At 34.6% G+C, this 9,304-nt stretch overlaps 2 protein-coding genes across 4 annotated transcripts; one reads left to right on the top strand and one right to left on the bottom strand.

The window, feature by feature from the left end:
• Positions 1–2,380: 2,380 nt before the first annotated feature.
• Positions 2,381–5,910, top strand: LOC105431134 (multiple coagulation factor deficiency protein 2 homolog). The gene is made up of 5 exons (XM_011645132.3): positions 2,381–2,558; positions 4,551–4,710; positions 4,942–5,028; positions 5,104–5,228; positions 5,367–5,910. Exons 2-5 carry the CDS (start codon positions 4,559–4,561, stop codon positions 5,498–5,500), a joined length of 498 nt encoding a protein of 165 aa, XP_011643434.2. The 5' UTR covers positions 2,381–2,558; positions 4,551–4,558; the 3' UTR covers positions 5,501–5,910.
• A 29-nt stretch (positions 5,911–5,939) lies between these two features.
• NO66 (Bifunctional lysine-specific demethylase and histidyl-hydroxylase NO66) lies at positions 5,940–8,663 on the bottom strand. Of its 3 annotated transcripts, none has more exons than XM_089076974.1 (7): positions 8,586–8,663; positions 8,065–8,257; positions 7,632–7,992; positions 7,266–7,546; positions 6,467–7,190; positions 6,198–6,381; positions 5,940–6,123 (listed from the first exon to the last, which is right to left on the bottom strand). In XM_089076974.1, the coding sequence occupies exons 1-7, from the start codon at positions 8,643–8,645 to the stop codon at positions 6,064–6,066; spliced, it is 1,863 nt and encodes a 620-aa protein (XP_088933100.1). In that variant the 5' UTR covers positions 8,646–8,663; the 3' UTR covers positions 5,940–6,063. The 3 variants fall into 3 exon arrangements, with proteins under 3 accessions (XP_088933100.1, XP_011643431.2, XP_088933101.1); XM_011645129.3 differs by having other exon boundaries at positions 8,520–8,643; XM_089076975.1 differs by having other exon boundaries at positions 8,575–8,637.
• Between the last annotated feature and the right edge of the window lie 641 nt (positions 8,664–9,304).

Genomic DNA, 9,304 nt, shown 5'->3' with positions numbered 1-9,304 from the left:
AGGGCACTCCGGCGGGACGAGGGCGGGAGGGAGGAAGCGAGGAAAAGGGGATGGAATGGGGAAAACCGATGGTAAGGTGGAGTAGGGGGGAGAGGGACGAGACGGTCCCGCTTTTCTGGGGCACGTGCCCATGGGTATCGGTATTTCGGGGTGCGTTAATACCTCACTATCCAGACGGATAGAGAGAGAACAGAGCGAAACATCCACTCCTGCACATTGTTTGCGGCTTGGAATCAATAAAAGCATAGCTTTAGGCTACGGTGGTCGCCATGGCAACCGGAGACCCATCCGTGCACTATCCCACTCGCCTTCTCTCTCCCTCTCTCTTTTTCTCTCTCACTCTCTCCATCTGTCTCCTGACTCTCTCTCTCTCTCTCTCTCTCTCTCTCTCTCTCTCTCTCTCTCTCTCTCTCTCTCTCTCTCTCTCTCTCTCTCTCTCTCTCTCTCTCTCTCTCTCTCTCTCTCTCTCTCTCTCTCTCTCTCTCTCTCTCTCTCTCTCTCTCTCTCTCTCTCTCTCTCTCTCTCTCTCTCTCTCTCTCTCTCTCTCTCTCTCTCTCTCTCTCTCTCTCTCTCTCTCTCTCTCTCTCTTCCTCGTCCTTTTCCCTCTTCCCCATCGTTCCTATGCCACTCCCGCGTCTCTCTCAACCCCCGCAGTTTATCTCTGTCCCTCTTCGATCCTCAAACACGCACATCCTCTGTTCTTTTCCCACATTCACGCTATCTCTCTTCTTCTCACCCGCATGCTTTCGCCGGATCTGCGTTTTCCTTCTCTTTCTTCTTCTCCTCGTTTCTCTCTCCTTTTCTTCTCTTTCTCCATCCCTTCGCCAACTCCTCAAAAATTCTAGTTCGGTCAATTCAAATTTGCAGCCGCAATGAAACGCCCTTAAACTCGCATCGCTTCACAATTTAATTATGATAACAGCGGGAGCGGATTTCTGATGGACCTGATACCTGATCTTTCATGACAGACAGAATACATATAAGTATAAGTATGTTAATGGATGTGTACTTTTGTTGTTGCAAATAGATCGGTTAAAAATCGATTATTTTATCAACTTTTTTTAAGCTTCATTGGCCTAACAATGAATTGACGCAGGATCTCTCTGTTACATCCGATAATTCTGGATTCTGCAGATTTAACAGGATTTATTAACAAAACGTAACGGCAGATCGTAACGACAAAAATCGAGCAAAACGTAATTTCTGACAATACAATGCGACATCATTGTTACTTTTTGCGTAAAATATGTGTTCATACAGTAGCAAATAACGGCAGTATTAATAAATATTGTCATTATTTGTACGGTTGTGCATTATTGTACGGTAGATGTAGTAGCGGGATATTTTAATATCCCAAAAATATATATTTATTAGATATTCGTACCATACCGAAACATTACATAATAATGCATAACAAAAGGTCGATTTTCCGCACGTGAAGCTTTTAGTTTTTACCGTGCGGAATAAAAGGGGCCGAACCGCAAGTAATATCAAAAATATCGCTGCCGCTAACGCTGTGATTTTGTCTACATTGCGTAAATGTAACGTTATAGTTCTGCATAAGTAGTTATCATCCACGTGAAAGATATACGAAAAAATTCCTTTGAGAATTCTCTAATTTTCCGGGAATTTTTATTCAAGTTTCCAAATGAAATTAGAGCGTTTTTGCGCACAAATTTAAAACTAACTTGAGGATTTAATCATTGTGTGACTTTCGCGTTTCCTACTTATCATTATATAAATAAGAAAATTAAAAATCACAAATTTCAAATAGTAAATTAAAAAGTAATTAATTTTGCGGAATAGTTATTTTATCTAAAAGTATAAAAATTTATTTTTACGAAATACAATTAAAATATAAGAATTGCGTGTGAAAACTTTGAACAAAATGAAGAAAAAAAAAATATATATATATATTTATATATATTTCGAATGTATTTTTAATTTTGTACGAAATTTTTAATCTCCACTGTATCATGAAAATATTTCAAAATTTCTTATAAACAAGGTATATAGCTGCTAATTCGATAGATTCTTCAGAATACTGTTTCTCTTGCAAGAAAAAGGCAAGATCGTCGAAGGGACGATTGCGAGAGAAATTCCCTGACTCCCGATAAAATTCCCTGATGATTTCCCGACTCCTCTGGACGGGGAAAGTTCTCAGAGAGTTCCAGGTTTCTCCCAGAGGTTTTTCCTAGGTGGTGGACGCCCAACGTGAGCTGAACGGAGTAATCCGCGCGCTTATTCTGCGCGGCAAAAGAAGCGAGATGATCGGATTAGCCGACTTTTCGCAGGGATTTGGACGAAAACCAAACGAGAGAGCCCGCTCAAAGAGAGCGACCGTGCGTTCGGAGCAACTCGTGCAGCACGCAAACTCCGCTGGAAAAACGTCGATAAACGTCGCGTGCTTCTCGCTGATCAAGTCGACAGCGAGAGCGGATTGAGCGAGGGATCGCGCAGGGGATCGAGAGCGGAGGGTGGATCGAGCAGTCGATCATCGCGGGCGGGGTCAGATCCATCGGCGACCGGGTCGATCCCGGTGAAGACATCGAGGACAGGTAAAAACGATGCCACCTGCGCAATTTATAATTTTGGGGGTGCGACGTGGCCGAGAGGAGCCCAGTTTAAGGTAACCGACCAGGCGCTCCATCTATCTGGGGGTGGATGGATTACCCTTCGCAAGGGGTAGCCTCCGGCGAGACGCGAGATACCCACCGATAATCATAGTCAGCGAATGTCTCAAACAACTGGGAAAAACTAGTGAAAATGCTGGTTTTCGTGATGGCAATTTTACGTATGACGATGCCGGACATATGTTCGTTTTCGCCGACGGCAATGATAACAGCTTATCGCGAACATAAACGTATATTTGGATAACGCAAATATATGCCGCGAATTACAATACGTTCGATATTATAAATGTCGCATTGTTTAAAAACGCAATGTCCCAATGTGTGTGTTAATATAATTTAAATTCTAACACCTAATGATATATACAAATATGTATTAATTAATTCATGCATGCTGAATAATGTTTATAGAGCCAAATAGCTCTAGAAGAGCTATAAATATTATCTAGCTTACACGAATAAAAAATACACAGTTATATCAAAAATGAAATAGCAATTTCTTTATTATATTTAGATTAGGCTGTTTTTAAGTTTCCCTCCCAAAAAATTCATTAAATTCTAGACGGTGATAAAAGACAAAATAAAATATCATTCTGGGGAAATAAAATATTTTGGCCTACTTCAAGCTCATTAGTCTCTCCCGCGATTGAAGGGATTGTGGACAGATAAGATAGAACAAATGTGATGCAAAAGAGAGATGGAAAATAGTACGTTCGTGATCTCGTTAGCACCTGTATGCAGTCAATCTCATTCTATGATCGATCCTAGCGTCAAATCTATAAGTTCATCCATGCATCCGTTACATATCGGGTAATGAGAGACCGTTGCCAACCCCGACAATCGGGGAGAAGGATGTCGAGCGAGTGCAGGTCCCCTGTAAGGCGACACAGGTACATATGGGCTCTCCCGTCGTGAATGGACCAAATGATATAAATTATTTATAGATTTCGACACCCAGAGAGAGAGACAGACGCGGGTGCGGAGGGTGCGCGGAATTGGGGTGCGTCGGAACCCCTGGGGGGTCCACTCGCGCATTGGAAACCCCCGGGGGACTCCCCCGCTCTTCCCTTAACATATGCATTCTCGCTTCGAGATCATCGTAAGCCCATATAAAATTGATTCCTAAGTACCCCGTATTCGTGTCGGCTTCGTGTGTCTTTTAACACCCTATGTCGATACTTGCTTCTCCTCTCCCTTCTTTGTGAGTTTTCTTAAATACTCGGCGAATAAGAAACGATTGTGATCCCGCAGCTTTATCCTCGGCAATGTGACAAATATAATAAATACTTCTTTATCAACAAAAAAATATTTTTTTATAAAAATTATTCTTCACGCAAATGATAAACTTCCGTTATTCTCAAATAAACACTAAAATAAAAAGAAAAAAGAAGTGTTGTGAGAAACTCAGAAATCTCGCTGAACGTACCACGTCGAGCACTTTCAATCTTTCGAGCGTGGTCTTGTAACAAATCGGGACGGGCCCGCGATCAGCGCAGCTCGCCCCCCTGGGGTCCAATCTAAATCAATGGGCTTGTGGGTAATCGCATAATAATTACCGTGGACCCCCTCTACCGCCCATCTGTCGCTGACCGACGGGGTGTTCGACCCTCGGAAGAAGCAGGCACTCCATACACGACGACACACCCGATGAACATGTCCCAGCAGGTCCCATTGTCGATGGGCACCGTTCGGAATGTCGCGAAATGGAGAGATGTCCCTCCAGCAGTCACTACTTTTTCCGAACTGCGTGCATCCGATCGTGTATAAATTATCGCGAAAGACGATTCTCAAATATCTTGCTTCAACTTAATCCCTATAAATTAAACCCTTATGTAAAACGGAATTTTCCAAAACTATACAAATATATCTATCTAATATAACAAAGAGTGAAATGTATGTTGTCGCGACAATGTGTTTCAGATAGCAAAATGGAGATAATATTTTTAATCAGTTTCTGCCTCGGCCTAGCAACCGGCTTTCGTGGGCCACATCATCCAAGGAGTAGCGTATCCCATCATCATTATACGCCGCAAAAGGAGGTCAAATTAACACAAGATGCTGAGCTCCTTCACGATGCCACGTAAGAAAGGATTAAGCAAGCTAATCAACTTTCTAAATAGATTTATTGTTTTATACTTAATTTCTTTATTTATTATGTATGTAATGAAACAGTTTGGAGTATTAATAATTTTTAGCGATAATTTTGCTAATATGTAAATAACTGCTGATTTTAGCGATGTTTAGATATCGAAATATTTTCAATTCAATAGTCAATGAGAATAGAATCTATGACTTTATTTTATAATTTTAGGCATCTAAAGGAAGACATGGGCTACATAGGTAATCAGCTTGATTTTTCAAAAATGTCTGAGCAAGAAATAGAATTCCATTATTTTCAGTACGTTTGAGATGTTGCTTGTTTATTCACATTTATTATTTATAATTGCTAATGTATTTTCATGATTATATATAGGATTCATGATATCGACAATAATACAAAGTTAGATGGACTAGAAATTTTTCACGCTCTTGAACATACTTTACATGAGAGCGACGAGGAAGATACGATGCAAGATACGGAACAAGACTTGATTATAGGTATGTCTAATTAATATTTGACACATGACAGTATTATAAAAAATATCCTTTTTTATAATACATAGAAGATATATATCCTTATACTCAATTTTTTTAAATACATGATAAAATTATTTAATCTTTTTTTTTTTGCTTTAGAGTTAATAGATAAAGTATTGGAAGAAGATGATTTGAACAACGATGGATATCTCGAATATGTCGAATTCGTGTTGGGAAGACAAAGGGATCATATTGCACAAGAGAAACGAAATAAGTTTAAAATTGAGACGTAAATATTTTAGAAACTTAGATTATAAGTGGTAATTTTTAGTTATATATTAATATATAATTTTTATCGTAAAATAGAATTTAAAAATAATATAAAACTGAAAAATAAAAAGAATCCTGGTGAAAGAAAATCTATTTTAATCGTATTAACAAAATATTGAAAGAAGTATTAAAAATAATTCAATATAAAATAAAATTAAATAACAATGTCATAAATAAAAAATGTACATCGCAAAGTTTTTGTATTGTAAAATTTAAAAAGATTAAATGTATCTACTTGAGTCAATATATAATTAAAAATCACCATATATAAGTATCATAAAATGCAAAATATGTTGCAGAAACTATATGAATCATAAAACGTAACCAACAATTGTTGATATACTGATTTACAATAGATATTCACAGAACATAATTGTGGGCATTTTATTTTAAATAATAACATTTATTACTATTATTTATTCCTTGCAGAAAAAGGATCAAAAATTTATTTTTAAAGCAGATGAATATAGAATTATAAACAAATATATACAACGCACAATTCTTATACATGCACTTAATTTATATTCTATATAGGTTCTTTTGTTATGATTAAACCTAAATCCCAAAGATCTGTTGCTATTTGAACCTATAATATGTGCAAAATTGTGAGACAATGTATATAAACAACATAATAAAATATCATAAATAATATATTCATACCTTTGCGAAATCATCCTCGAACAATAGATGATCCAAAAGTATAAAATTAGGGTAAGATTTTATTAATTGCTTAATTCCACGTACATTGCATTCATCAACTTCTAGATATTGTGATTCAATCTCGTGATATTCTGCAGAATTGTGAGTGGAATAATATATCTTATATATATCCTCTTTCACCAATCTATAATACAATAATTATATAATATTATCATCCCCTTTTGCAAATTTTGCGCTAATTTTTCAGAACGGGTTATGAATGAACTTACCTTATGCAATGTAATCTTAATAATCGTACTTCTGTTTGAAGCGTTATTTTCGCACATTTCTTAACATATCCGTTTTCAACCATGACTTTACCGCCTCTTAGCACTGAACATTTTTGTTCATTCTTAAAGAGCATGGGAGGCAGAAAATCATGGATATGATCTTTGGCCATCAAATCAGCCACGTTCTCAATGTCAATGTGTTTTATTAGCTCAATGATGAAATTTTTTGTAATTTTTTCAAAACCTTCTTTGAAGCCACTTGTATCATATGCACTACCGATGTATTTTAGAAAATTCAGAGGCAATCCCATACGAAAACGAACATCATTTTCGGTAGCTTTTTTCAGAGCTTGCGGGAGTAGCTTCTCAAGAAAATCACACCAACTGTTTTTCTGATATACACTTATTGTGAGATGCAAACTGTGAGAATCATTGAGAGTTTTTGCTTGATGAATAGTTCCCCGCGGTAGATACAATAAATCTCCAGGCTTGACAAGTTCTTCTAGTATAGGTTCTCCAATCTCCTCTTGATCAAAATCCTTAGAGGAATATCTCGGCAAAGAGTGCTTTGCATCGAGTGTATACAGTTTCCATAGCTTTTGACCCTCGAGTTGCAATATAAATACTTCTACATCATCATAGTGGGGTGCAAAACCTTGACTGTCAGGAGGCGTGAGATACAAGTTAGCACCAACAAAGCAACCAAAGAATTCCTGTAATGTTGCTACAAATCGTTATAAGTTAAAAAAATCTATGGGAAATTATCAAAAGAATATAAGTATACGGTTATATTTTTTACCATTCAATGAAAAAACATTAGGAAAAAATGTTTGAGGATTTAACATCCTTATGGAGCATCCGTTCAAATAATAGTCCCAAACAACAGAGGGATGAGCACGACCAGGAGGATTATGGAGCTCTTTCCCTTCAGAAGAATAGGATGTAATATCAATATTTTTAGTAAATTGAACATGTTTCTTTCTCAATATTTTATCCAACATAGCTGTTGATACATTGAGCTTCTTGTAATAATCAGGTTTATCCCTGTTCACGAACAAGTATTTCGTTTCCCAATTTTGACTAAATAAAAAGATTCAAATAAAAAGATTGATATTAATATATAATATAAAGATATACACAATTATATTCATAGATTTCAACTCACTTAAAGAACTTTTTTATATCTAAAGGATGTATTAAGAATTGAAACAATTCTTGACTAAATTGGAAAGGATCTTTAAAAATATAATCTATATGTACTTCATCATCAGACATGCATCCACGATTTAATGAGTCTAATATATCTTTCTTCATTATATTTTTCGATATATTTTTACTATCTTTTTTTTCAATATTCTTTATCGATGCAATATCAATCATCTGAGTAATTTTCTTTTTCTTAAAAATTTGTTTATTCTTCTTCTTCGATTTCTTTATTGCATTTTTCAGTTTTCTATTTAATTCTTTGTCTATTTTTTTCCCATTATTGACAGCATTTAATTTTCTTTCAAATTTTATTTTTCTTTCTACAACAGAAAAGAAGTTATTAAATTGTTTTTTTTATGACGTTTTATTTTTTATAAAAATATATAAAATACCTTCTTCTTGTATCTGTTGATTTATAACTATTCCTTGAACATCTTCATTTTTTTTATACTTTTGATTTGAATTTTTCAATTTCTTTTCATTATGCCCTTGTTTTCTTTTTTCATTATTCAACTTCTGTTCCATATTTTTCTGTTTTGCTAGATGTACAGAAAATGCAGACATTTGTTCCATGTTATCTAAAACCTGTGAATAAAATATAATTAAATGACATAAAATATAAATTAAATCTGATGATTTTATAAATATTATAATATCAAGTTATAATATCCTTTAAACTTAAGTTAGAACAGTAGCTTCAAAATAAACCGGCAGACAATTTTTTTTATTTGAATTTAACCTCCAGCTATTATATAGCATAGGTGCATTTATTTTAAGAATAAAAAAACTAATCTCTGGATTTTGGAACAATATCAGATTATTTTGTCCACTGTTTTAACAAACTTACAAACTCTTAAACTTTTTACTATACTTATAAAATTCTTAAGTATAAAATTTTTAACCAAATAATTACTCTTCTGTTGCAATTCACGTGTAAATGTAGTACGTACTCAAGTAGGCAAGTATAGAACATTGAATGAACTATCAAGAGTACGTTCTAAAACGCAACTTGGTTATTGAAAATCTATAATACCCGTGACATAAGCTGTAGCTCTTACTAACCAAGATTGCGTTTTGGAACGTACTCCAGCAGGAACCATTATGGCTCCAATCATAATCAAATGTGAGAAAAATACTCAAATATGATTGGTTAATTATATGTCCAATTTGTTTCAAATTATAGATGTAAGAATGTAATTCTTCGTAAGAATGTAATTATATTCTTACATCTATATTTCAGGTATGGAAAAATATTAAGGGGTACAAACAACGCGAAAAATTACTATGGATTCAAAAATATTGTTATGATTAATTTTTATCAATTTTATAAAACTTTTACAAAAACATCGAAAGAACATTTGTAGAAATATAAATTTTATACAATCGCAGTTAGTAGCAACATTTTAATACAACGAACATATAAACGAAAAATCGATTGTTTTAACAAGTATTTTAAATTTATTATGAAATTAATAAACCGTGGAACATTTAAAAAAAAATGAAAATAACATCAATCAGCATAATTATAAAATAATAAAATAAAATTTATTAATTCTTTGCAATTGTGTGAAATACGATTATATGATTATATTTAAAATTTTAAATACAAAAATATTAATTTAAAAATGTTTA

The sequence above is a fragment of the Pogonomyrmex barbatus genome, unplaced genomic scaffold, assembly GCF_055798465.1.
Source record: "Pogonomyrmex barbatus isolate J1 unplaced genomic scaffold, ASM5579846v1 scaffold2, whole genome shotgun sequence".
Classification (NCBI taxonomy): Eukaryota; Metazoa; Arthropoda; class Insecta; order Hymenoptera; family Formicidae; genus Pogonomyrmex; species Pogonomyrmex barbatus.
This window is presented reverse-complemented; position numbering and strand designations above follow the sequence as displayed.